The sequence below is a fragment of the Amblyraja radiata genome, chromosome 18, assembly GCF_010909765.2.
Source record: "Amblyraja radiata isolate CabotCenter1 chromosome 18, sAmbRad1.1.pri, whole genome shotgun sequence".
Classification (NCBI taxonomy): domain Eukaryota; kingdom Metazoa; phylum Chordata; class Chondrichthyes; order Rajiformes; family Rajidae; genus Amblyraja; species Amblyraja radiata.
The window spans coordinates 38,220,139-38,232,831 of record NC_045973.1 but is presented as its reverse complement, the minus strand read 5'-3'; the positions used below and the strand labels follow the sequence as shown (position 1 = coordinate 38,232,831).

General features: G+C 42.0%; 1 protein-coding gene and 1 non-coding gene across 2 annotated transcripts in view; both read right to left on the bottom strand.

Moving 5' to 3' along the window:
- Positions 1-12,693, bottom strand: part of phf2 (PHD finger protein 2) — a 138,863-nt gene that overhangs the window by 52,725 nt on the left and 73,445 nt on the right. Inside the window, exons 4-5 of the mRNA XM_033037179.1 lie at positions 5,106-5,266; positions 1,221-1,362 (exon numbers count right to left, since the gene is read on the bottom strand). Coding sequence (XP_032893070.1) covers positions 1,221-1,362; positions 5,106-5,266 — 303 coding nt within the window. The remainder of the gene's footprint in view (positions 1-1,220; positions 1,363-5,105; positions 5,267-12,693) is intronic.
- Positions 5,586-5,692, bottom strand: LOC116983610. Its single transcript, XR_004414763.1, has one exon. It is a non-coding gene; the product is annotated as a U6 spliceosomal RNA (small nuclear RNA).

Genomic DNA, 12,693 nt, shown 5'->3' with positions numbered 1-12,693 from the left:
TGTTCTGCATGGGTGCAGGAGGTAGCACCGATGCAGTGGTCAATGTTACAGACAAAGAGTTCGAGGATAGGGCCAGTGTACGCCTGGAACAGGGATTGTTCGATGTACCCTACAAAGAGGCAGGCATAGCTGGGCCCATGCGAGTGCCCATGACCATCCCTTTGATTTGAAGGAAGTGGGAAGAGTCAAAGGAGAAGTTGTTAAGAGTGAGGACCAGCTCCGCTAAGCAGAGTAGAGTGTTAGTAAAGGTAAATTAGATGGGTTATCTCCCCCTCTCTCTCTCTCCCACCTTAGTCATCCTACTAGTTCCACAGTTCACATCCTTGTATCCCTTCATTATTACCTCTCCCCCAGCCAACAATGGGACATTGTGGGCTGCACCCTTCCTTGGTCATCTGGACCAGCTTTGTTCTGGCCTTTTCTTGCCTCCAGTTCCCTCCCCTCTACTTTCAATCTGAGGGAGGGTCCTGACCTGAAAAGTCACCCAACCTTTTTCTCCAGAGATGCTGCCTGACCTGCTGAGTACTCCAGCACTTTGTGTCTATCAAAAGCTAAACTATTGGCTTAACTGAATACTATTCTTGTCATGTTTTAGCTTCTTTTCCAGAAAAACAAGTTCTGTTAACCTTCTCCTCATAGCAATTATAAAATAAATTATAACAACAGCATCATATTCCTTTTTGGCTCCAAAAGGTCTTTTAGAGGTCAGAGTTCAATGGGCCATGTGTTTAACACTACAGATCAGGGATAGGTTTCTAGACAATAATGTTTACTTTAGTTTAGAGATACAGTGCAGAAACAGGCCCATCGGCCCACCGAGTCTGCACTGACCAGCGATCCCCGCACACTAACACTATCCTACACACACTAGGAACAATCTTTACATTTACACCAAGCCAATTAACCTATAAACCTGTAGGTCTTTCAAGTGTGGGAGGAAACCGAAGACCTCGGAGAAAACCCACGTAGGTCATGGGGAGAACGTACAAACTCAGTATAGACAGCACCCGTAGTCAGGATTGAACCCGGGTCTCTGGCACTGCAAGGCAGTAGCTTTACCGCTGTGCCACCGTGCCGCCCTGCCTATGGTGCCACCGTTTCTATTGTAAATTTTATATCCTTGTCCCTTCATCATTTTCTTGCCTGTTTTCGTTAAAGATTCAAAATATTAGATCCAACACAGAGAAATTAAAAATAAATATTAAATTTAAAAAACATACTTGGTATCTGAAAATTCAAAATTAATCACATTAAGAACTCTCTTCCGGTTTGCACTATAGTAATAGTCGACAAATTCCTTTATGGTCAATTTGCAGGTCTTCTGTTTGGTGACATCTACGACATCAATAACTCTGTCTGGGCCTAAAAGTAAAGTCAGAATAAAGTGAAGGATTAAAAACTATAATTTAGGACAAAGTCATTAAAATTTCAACAGAGATTAAAAGTCACCAAAGATTAAAAGTATAAACTGAAATTTCACAAAACATTATCATAACAGAAATGTAGTTTAGTTTAGTTTAGAGATACAGCGTGAAAACAGGCCCTTCGGCCCACCGAGTCCGCACCGACCACTGACGACAATTTATACATTTATACAAAGCCAATTAACCTACAAACTTGTACGTCTTTTTTGGAGTGTGGGAGGAAACCAAAGATCTCGGAGGAAACCCACGCGGTCACGGGGAGAACGTACAAACTCCATACAGACAGCACCCGTAGTCGGGATCGAACTATCTGCGCTCTACCGCTGTGCCACTGTGCCACCCGGTACGGTGAAATCATTTGAAACTTAGCTATAAAGCACACAAAAAGATCCATACCATCATATATCCTTTGCGAATAAGAGAATTAAAAACACCAAGCAAACTAGTTATTGTGTTATGATTTTAACAGTAGCCCAAAAAACAGATGTAAATTTAGGAATAAAAATACATTATCTTTAATCCATAAGGAAGATAGGCATTGTGAGCGAAAGATTAATTGATCTCTTTATACATTATACGATAACATAGGATGGCAGAGCCTGAAGCTGGTCAGTGTATCACAACAACAGCCCAGGCACGTTGCATTCTTTCACTACAAAGTAGGTCACCAGGTTATCCTATGCCCACTGTTTCAAGTACTTAATTCATGTGAGTTTAGTTTAATTTAGTTTAGGGATACAGTGTGGATCAGGCCCTTCAGCCCAGGGGAACCAGTGATTGCCGTACACTCGCACTATCCTACGCATCAGGGACAATTTACAATATTTACTGAAGCCAATTACATACAAACCTGTACGTCTTTGGAGTGTGCAAGGCAGCAACTCTACCACTGTGCTGCCGCTGTTATTAACCAAGGGGCTTGGGCTGACTAGCCATGATCATATTGCCTCAAGGGTTTGACCAGCCATGATAGGCTTAAGGGATCATTCATGGTCCATTCATACTCCTCTTTTCCCGTGTAGCATACAAATATGGTGTTCCAGATATTCTGTTCCCTAGTAGTTTAATTTTCCAAACCATTTTTTTCTGGAGTGGAACACAATTGCAACAATTTCCAGCTTGAAATACAACACAGTGGAAATTCCACCAGGCACTTCAGGCCGTAAATCAATCATCCCTGCACCAATTAGGCTATTTGGAGTAGTAACTGGAAAAATGAGATTACACTGCCCACTTGTGGAACAATGCTTTTACAGAATTAGCACTCGCAGAACTGCTTGACCTGCGGTAACACTATGTAAGAGGAGTAGGTCTTAGCACAATAGTTGGTCTCACTGCTTTAATTTTTTTTGTACTTACTTATTCTCTTCAAGCCTCCATCCTGGATCGTATTATTGGACCATCCCCTCCATCTGCATCCAGAGTCCAATCTTGCACCCCCCCCCCCCCCCCCCCCCCCCCCCCCCCCCACCAAGGCATGTCTCCAGACATTGACCCTCTTCTTTCCCAGTCCCCCACCCACCCAATAACCAGCCACTGATCTCCAGCCACCTTCCCACACCTAAAGCACCAAACCTTTATCCACCTGGCAACTCTGGCTCCAGTTCCAATCCTAGACGTCTTGCCTACAAATTCAATTGTACTGTGCTGATTTTCTCCGTGTGGTGATTGCCAATTAACCTACAAAGCTACGGGAGGTAGCACGTTTAAGGGTCATGTTGATGCTTTGGCACCGACCATGCAAGAGCTGGCTGCTCTTGAAAAGGAGGCGCAGTCGTCTTTCTTACAGTTTGGTTTTCTTCCCAACCAATTGTTCAAGCGCTTTTGATTGCAACATGCGCCTTAATTTAGTTCAACAAAGAAACTGACAAGTTACTAAAGAAGGAACTACAAAACTACACGTCTTTAGAATGTGGGAGGAAACCAAAGCACCCGGAGAAAACCTACATAGACATGCAGGAGAAAATACAACCTCTGTACAGACAGCACCCATGGTCAGGATCAAACCCGGGTCTCTGTCCCTGAAAGGCAGCAAACCTCCCGCTGTGCCACTGTGACGCCTTGTTTTAAATTGTTATCCCTCTGACCATATAGATTTGGCCACTGTAAGTTATTCCTATATCGGTGGGTGGCAGGACGATCGGGACAGTGCGGGGGAAATTGTAGTTTTAATTTTTTCGAGAGGAACTTCGGCCCACAGATTTCCTTCCGCAGATAATTCCTGACCAGCTGAGTTCCTCCAGCAGTTTTGTGCTCATTTTAATTTACATGCAAAATTGCAGGTAATCTTGGTCCACACTTTCTTGGGAATGTTCATTTTATGCCACTCAGCAGGTTAACAAACAAAATCATAAGATCATAAGTGATAAGAGTAGAATTCGGCCATTTGGCCCATCAAGTCTACTCTACCATTCAATCATGGCTGATCTCTCTCTCCCTCCTAACCCCATTATCCTGCCTATTCCCCATAATCTCTGACACCGATACTAATTAAAAAAATATCCACTGACCGCCTCCACAGCCTTCTGCGGTAAACTATTCAGTACGTTTCAATGAGGTCCCCCCTCATCCATCTAACCTCCAGCGAGTACAGGTCCAGTCCCAACAAATACTCATCATATGCTAGCCCACTCATTCTTGAGATCATTCTTGTAAACCTCCTCTGGACTCTCTCCAGTCAGTACATCCTTCCTCAGATATGGTGCCTGAAATTGCTCATAATACTCCAAATGTAGCCTGAACAGCACCTTATAGAGACTCACCATTACATCCCTGTTTTCGTATTCTAGCCCTCTTAAAATAAATGCTAACTGTGTTTGCCTTCCTTGCTACTGATTCGACTTGCAAAGTAACATTTTTGGGAATCCTGCACCAGCACTCCCAAGTCCCTTTGCACATCATGCAAAATCATGCACCATTGACATGAAGCTCTGCAGGTAAAGCACAAATTCAATCAAAGCCTTAGATCGCCCACCCCCACCCTAACCCCAACAACCTGATCTACCAAAAACCAATAATCTGCATGGCCTACCCATCCCGTCCCGATGATATTACCCGGCCCATTGTTCACATTCCCGTCCACACTTGAAGGTAAGCCTCTTCAAACCCACAAAGCCACTAGCCAATCTGATACAATACATTGGCCCACATCCTGGACTGCAATGCCATCCACTCTCTAAACACTGAGACTAACATTTCAGCTAAAGCTTTGTCAATTGTTGAGCGAAGATAATAACCCACAGGAATTTGCTTTTGTGGCCTCAGGCTGGTAGTCTATGTTTGTGCTTGATTCTTCCTAGCTATTATTTGTATTATGCCGATTAGAAATGCATAATAAACTAGGTATTACAAACTGAGATACATGTTTAAAATTAAACTACAATGCAATAGACAAAACTCATCTCACATTTTATTTACATTTAGGCATTGCAGAGGTGTTGTGCATTATTTCCATAAACCGGTTTTCGTTGATGAGTGACTCCTACAAATGTATGTGTGCATTGTGATTGCAAATAAAATATGTAGCTCATCAAATTTATATCTTTTATTAATACTGATAGCTTTCAATTTAAAGAATTTTTAAAAGAAATTAAATGAAATTGATTGGCATCCTGGAATTAATTAATGGAATTGTTCTCACGTCTTTCTATATATGTATAGGTTAACTCGTTCTTTACTTACCAACATAATTTTCAAGGTCACTAACAGAAAATGTAAGTGGTGGTAAACTTAAGCCCAAACCATCCTTCTTTGCAACCAAGATGGGCCCTGTAAATCCATTTTCTTCCAGATATCCAAAAGACAGCTGCGTTCCTGTGAGCCGCTGAATAACTTCTTCTGCACTGTATAAAACAACATTAGTGCACATTTACTTCACTGCAATAATTTCAACAACAATAACATTTAATAATGTTATCATCATTAGATGATTTTGTTATATACTCATAGTTTATGCATGTTTGGTATTTTAAAATATTTTTAATGAAGTTCATTATAATTGACATCTGGACATGCAGGCAATGGAGGGATATGGATTATGTTCGGGTAGATAAGAGATGATGTTGGCATCATGTTCAGCGCAAACTTTGTGAACCAAAGTGTGTTCATGCTGTACTATGTTATATATATATATATATATATATATTTTTTTTTTTTAAATTTAAAAACATGGAACGCTTCACGAATTTGCGTGTCATCCTTGCGCAGGTGCCATGCTAATCTTCTCTGTATCGTTCCAATTTTAGTATATGTGCTGCCGAAGCGAGCACGTACTATGTTATATTTTACGCTCTATGTATTTTCACACTGAATTTCGGTGGTTGAGCTGGATTTTTAAAAAATATTTAAAATCACTCATTATTTGCCATTATTCTTTGTCATTTTGAATTAAATCTTCAATGCACATATTTGTAGAACTATGATCAATTACTCAATCATAGCATTGAATACAACCTTTAAATAATGCCATGTTCTCACCAAAATTGATGGCACACTGGCCAAAAATTGGGATTGTGATCAATTATGGTATCAGTGGGATTGAGAACAAGAGGCAGGGATGAATGCATGACCAAATAATCATAGACTGTAAACTTTGACTATATAGTTTTATGTTACTTCAATCAAGTTTTCACTCTGCATTGTTACACAGTGGGATGCAAAGTTAAGGAGGCGAAGAGGAATTGTTCAATAATGGTTTACACCAAAATGTCAAATAATTCCTTTTGTTAAAAAGCCCAGCTGTGGGGCCAAACAAAGAAGAATTAATTGTGACAAACAAATAACTGCTGAGGATAAATATCGGAAACAAAAACAGGAATTGCTGGAAACACTCAGCAGGTCAGACAGCATCTGTGGAAAGAGAAACAGTAAACTGCTATAGGTGTGGGACCCCTCACCTGAAGCCTGGGAATTTATTATGTAATGCACCATTGCATGACTAAATAAAAAATATATAAGTATATTAATCATCTGCGTAGTCCTCAAATTGAGCTATTATTTCCCAGGAGCATGAACTGAAACGAAAAAGACCACGTACAATGTCCAACTATTAACTTAGCTTCATGAGAAAAAAATATATATTTTGACACCACATCAGAAAAATCCAGAGGACACAGTCAATATTCTTTGGTCAAGATGGTAGTTACAATGTGGTACATTACCTGGAACACTAATACACAGGGGACTTGTATTAATTTACCTGGCAATATCTATGCAATGTTTGGAGTAATTATATTTAAATGTAAAATATCACTGAATTCCGAGAATGAGTTGGATGCAACTATCTTTTAAAGGGAGAAGTACTGTCAGAAGGCATGCTCCAATTTGGGCAGTCTCCCATTGCCCGTGTCAAACAAGATATGGCTTTGGGCAGTCTCATTTCTAATTCTGAAATTAGCAATGAATGTAATTGGTGAAGAGGTGGAGAAGGCTCTGGATTCTGAAGTCCAAGAACCTTCTCAGAGCAGAAATGAAGCACCGATGGAAGAAGGGCTTTGCAAGGAGGTCATTCTCAAGTACAATGTCCAAACTCGTTATCACAACCTCAAATCCCTGCCTAGAAATTTAATTGGCCCCGATGCGGCTCAATAATCATTTTTTACTTACTAATGAAAAATCAAAGCTCACTAAAATAAATGTGAAATTTGACCATCCTTGCTTTAAGAAATTAATATTAGTTCCTTAAGAAATATTAAACACCAATTTATGAAATTAAAAGGACAGCTATGACATAGTTTACACACTGGCTTGTGGAAAGAGATCCTGAGCTACTAAAGAGCTCTCCAGATGGCTGCTATATGCTGCACTACACAAGTGAGAACTATTCAAATGTGTGGTGGTGGAGGGCGGGGGGGATGGATGGAATTGATGGCGGAGGGCAAGAATTCTCGGAAAACAGAGGAAGAAGGAAAAGGGAGAGGCCTGACTCCACGCCGACAAATTAAAGCTGATCATATTCTGTGCCACAGTTAGCTCCATTTCACCGTTTGCAATGGCAGCATGTCGACCACAGGTAGAGGCAGGCAGCTGTGAACTGACAATATCAAGACAGAGATGACAACATTTATTCTCGGAAAGTGGACGGGACTTTGTTTTGTGCACTTTGTCCTAACACCTGATCAGGTGCCACAAAAAGACTGCGAAGAGCGGTTTCCTGGTGTTGAACATTAAAGCCCAGCCTGTATGAAGAAGCAGACAGTTGCTGCATTGCTGATTTACAGACTCAGGGGGATGAGACTCAGTGCTGTCTATACCGCAGCCAGACGGAGACTCCCCGAGACACATGAAGCAAACCCTGGTTGATTCCAGACCACTGCAGGTGAAGGCAGCACCAGGACCACAGACTACGGCATTGTGAATGGGAGATAGTGGCACTGATATTTCAAACTCAGCTCAAGGCTGCTTGCAATAAGATTTTTAATATATTAAAATGGCTGGGGAACATATATAAAATAAAAGCATAAATCCAAAAGGAATCCTTTAAATCATTGATCCACGATTTTCATAGTAATTTGCACCTATATATATCAACACGTGATCTTTTAAACCAGTAATTGTTGCAAAGTAATTAATGTAAATATGACGGGGAATGATGTGTATAAAGTGGGCTCAAGTGTTTTTTGCTAGTTCAGAATGTAAGCTCCCTTCTATCACAAACTGTACCACCACACATTACCCACTTTAGAGATGCAGCATGCAAACAGGCCCTTCGGCCCACTGAATCCGTGCCAACCAATGATCACCCGTACACTAGTTCTATCCTACACACTAGCAGCAATGTAGAGAAGCCAAATAACATACAAGCCTGCTTGTCTTTGGCATGTGGTCACATGGTCACAGGGAGAACGTAGTAACCTCATACAGACAGCACCCATAGTCAGATTGAACCCAGGTCTCTGGCGCTGTAAGGCAGCAACTCTGCCGCTGCGTTACGGTGCCATCCTTGCTTCATGTCACGAATTCAAAACAGTGAACAACAATCTGCATCGATCACTGTTCATTCCCATCTGTCACTCACATACTCTGAACTAAAGGGGGGATCTTATAGAAACATATAAGATTATAAAAGGACTGGACAAGCTAGATGCAGGAAAATTTTTCCCACTGTTGGGTGAGTCCAGAATCAGGGGTCAGAGTCTCAGAATAAAAGCGAGGCCATTTCAGACTGAGGTGAGAAAAAACTTTTTCACCCAGAGAGTTGTGAATTTGTGGAATTGCCTCCCACAGAGAGCAGTGGAGGCAAAATCACTGGATGGATTTAAGAGAGAGTTAGATAGAGCTATAGGGGCTAGTGGAATCAAGGGATATGGGGAGAAGGCAGGCACGGGTTATTGATTGGGGACGATCAGCCATGATCACAATGAATAGTGGTGCTGGCTTGAATGGCCTCCTCCTGCACCTATTTTCTATGTTTCTAATCAACTCCAGAATGCATATCACACAAGTGGAAGCAAACATACTCACCAGCCCACTATGTTCTATGTTCGCACTTGCAGTTTGCATTTCAACAGATTATGGGAATAGACAAGTAGAATGCAAATTGATGATTAGAAAGAAGATACAGGAATCATGTTCATAAATTCATAAGTTATAGGAGCATATTTAGGCCATTTGGCCCATCAACTCTACTTCACCATTCAATCATGGATGATCTATCTTTCTCTCTCAAACCCATTCTCCTGCCTTCTCCCCATAACCATTGCACCCATACTAATCAAGAATCTGTCGATCTCTGCCTTCAAAATATCCATTGACGGCCTACACAGACTTCTGCGGCAATGAATTCCACAGATTCACCACCCTCTGACTAAAGAAATTCCTCCAAGTCCTTTCAAAGGTTACGCCCTTTAATGCTAAGGCTATGCGTCTGGTCCTAGACTCTCCCACTAATGGAAACATCCTTTCCACATTCAATCTATCCAGCCTTTACACTATTTCAATGAGGTCCCCCCACGTCCTTTTAAACTCCAGTGAGTAGAGGCCCAGTGCTGTCCAACACTCATCATATGTTAACCCAATCATTCATGGGATCATTGGGAAATCAGGGGAAAATGCGTTTGCATTCTTTACTACCGATTAACTCTGGGAATTCTGCACAAGCACTCCCAAGTCCCATTACACCTCCGATTTCTGAATTCTCTCCCCATTTAGAATATAGTCTGTGCCTTTATTCCTACCACCAAAATGTATGACTGCACACTTTGCTACTCTATTGCATCTGGCACTTCTCTATCCACTATCCCAACCTGCTCACGTCCTTCTGCAGAGTCCCTGCTTTCTGTACACTACCTGCCCCCACACTCATTTTCATTTCAATTGCAAGGTTTGGGTGGTTGGGGATTGCATCAAACAGGAAATTAGGAATGAACTACAAAAATTGTTCATCACTGTCTGGCGACAAAATAAAATGGGGAAGGCAGGTCAACCGTGGCTAACGAGGGAAATTAAGGAGAGTGTTAAATCCAAGGAAGAGGCACATAAATTGGCCAGAGGAAGCAGCAAACCTGGGAGCAAGGACTGGGAGAAATTTATAAATTTAGAATTCAACAAAGGGGGTTAATTAAGAGGGGGGAAATAGAGCATGAAAGAAAGCTTGTGGGGAATATAAAAACTGTGTAAAAGCTTCTTTGGATATGTGAAGAGGAAAATACTAGTGCAGACAAATGTCCCTTACAGTCAGAAACAGGTGAATTTATAATGGGAAACAAGAAAATGGCAGAATAGATAAACAGGTATTTTGGTTCTGTCTTCACTAAGGAAGACACAAACAATCTCCCGGAAATACAAGGGGACCGAGCATCTAGTGGGAGGTAGGAACTACAAGGGGACTGAGTCAGGAAATAGTGTTTGGTAAACTGTTGGGACTGAAGGCAGATAAATCCCCAGGGCCTAATGGTCTGTAACCCAGAGTACTTAAGGAGGTGACCCTAGAAATCGTGGATGCATTGGTGATCGTTTTCCAATGTTCTGCGGACTCAGTTCCCGTACTCCACTTTTTAAGATAGGAGGGAGAGAGAAAACGGCAAATTATAGACCAGTTAGCCTTACATCGGAAGTGGGGAAGATGCTGGAGTCGATTATTAAAGATGTAATAGCAGCGTATTTGGAAAGCAGTGACAGGATCGGTCAAAGTCAGCATAGATTTATGAAGGGGAATCATGCTTCACTAATCTTCTGGACTTTTTTGAGGATGTAACAAGTAGAATGGATGAGGGAGAGCCAGTGGATGTGGTGTATCTGGACTTTTAAAAAGCCTTTGACAAGGTCCCACACAAGAGGTTAGTTTGCAAAATTAGAGCACATGATATTGGGGGTAAGGCATTGACATGGATAGAGAACTGGTTGGCAGACAGGAGGCAAAGAGTAGGAATTAACATGTCCTTTTCAGAATGGCAGGCAGTGATTAGTGGGGTGCTGCAAGGCTCGGTGCTGGGACCCCAGTTATTTACAATACATATTAACGATTTAGGCGTGGGAATTAAATGGAACATCTCCAAGTTTGCAGATGTCACAAAGCTGAGTGGCAGTGTGAGCTGCGATGAGGATGCTCTGAGGCTGCAGGGTGACTTGGATAGGTGTGTGATTGGGCAGATGCATGGCAAATACAGTATAATGTGGATAAACGGAAGGATATCCACTTTGTGGCAAGAACAGGAAGGCAGATTATTATCTGAATGGTGTCAGATTAGGAGAAGGGAAGGTGCAATGGGACCTGGGGTCCATGTACATCAGTCACTGAAAGTAAGAATGCAGGTACAGCAGGCAGTGAAGAAAGCTAATGGCATGTTAGCCTTTATTGCAAAAGGATTTGAATTTAGGAACAAGGAGGTCCTACTGCAGTTGTACAGGGCCCTGGTGGGGCCACACCTGGAGTATTATGTGCAGTTTTGGTCTCCTAATTGGAGGAAGGACATTCTTGATGTTGAGGGAGTGCAGCGTAGGTTCATCAGTTTAATTCCAGGGATTGGCATATGATGAAAGAATGGGTCAACTGGGCTTGTATTCACTGGAATTTAGAAGGATGAGAGGGTATCTTATAGAAATGTATTCTTAATGTATTCTTAAGGGATTGGACAGGCTAGGTGCAGGAAACATGTTCCCCATGTTGGGGGAGTCCAGAACCAGGGGTCACAGTTTAAGAATAAAGGCAGTGGAGGCCAATTTTAGCTCTTTGGGCAAATGGAATCAAGGGATATGGGGAAAAGCAGGAACAGGGTACTGATTTTGGATGATCTGCCATGATCATAATGAGTGCTGGCTTGAAGGGCCGAATGGCCCACTCCTGCACCTATTTTCTATGTTTCTACATTTCTACGTTTCAAAGTTGGCCACAAAGCCTTCAATTCCCTAATCTAAATCATTGATATACATCATGAAGAGTAGCAGCCCCAGCACCGAAACCTGCTGAACACCGCTGGTCACTGGCAGCCAACCACAAAAAGCCCCCTTTATTGTCACTCTTTGGCTTTAGCCATTGAGCCAACCTGCTATCCATGCTGGGATCTGCCCTTTGATAATCTGAGCTCTCATCTTACTCAACTCATCTCCCATATCTTCAATCCCCATTATCACTTCTCCAGCATAATTTTCCAGCAGCCCAACATCCACTCTTGCCTCTTTCATACTCTTTATATATCTAAAGAAACGTTTGCTATCCTCTTTAATATTATTGGCTAGCATACTTTCATATTTCATCTTTTCTCCCCGTGTTGTCTTCTAGTTACCTTCTGTTGTTTTGAAAAGCTTCCCAGACTAGCATCCCATTAATCTTTGCAATGTTATATGCCTTCTCTTTTAGTTTTGTGCTGTCTTTGACTTCCCTTGTCAGCCACGATTGCTTCATTCTGCCCCTAGAATGTTGTGGTTGTAGAGTCACAGAGTGATACAGTGTGGAAACAGGCCTTTCAGCCCAACTTGCCCACACCAGCCAACATGTCCCAGATACACGAGTCCCACGTTTGAACCCTAACCCTCCAAACCTGTCCTCTCTATGTACCTGTCTAACTGTTTCTTAAACGTTGGGATAGTCCCTGTCTCAACTACCTCTTCTGGCAGCTTGTTCTATACACCCACCACCCTTTGTGTGGGAACGTTACCGCTCAGATTCCTATTAAATCCCCTTCACCTTAAACCTATGTCTCCTGGTCCTCGATTCACCTACTCTGGGGAAGAGACTGTGCATCTACCTGATCTATTACTCACATAATTTTATATACCTCTATAAGATTGTGATGTATGTGATATAATTAGCATATGTTATGTCTTGTGCGAG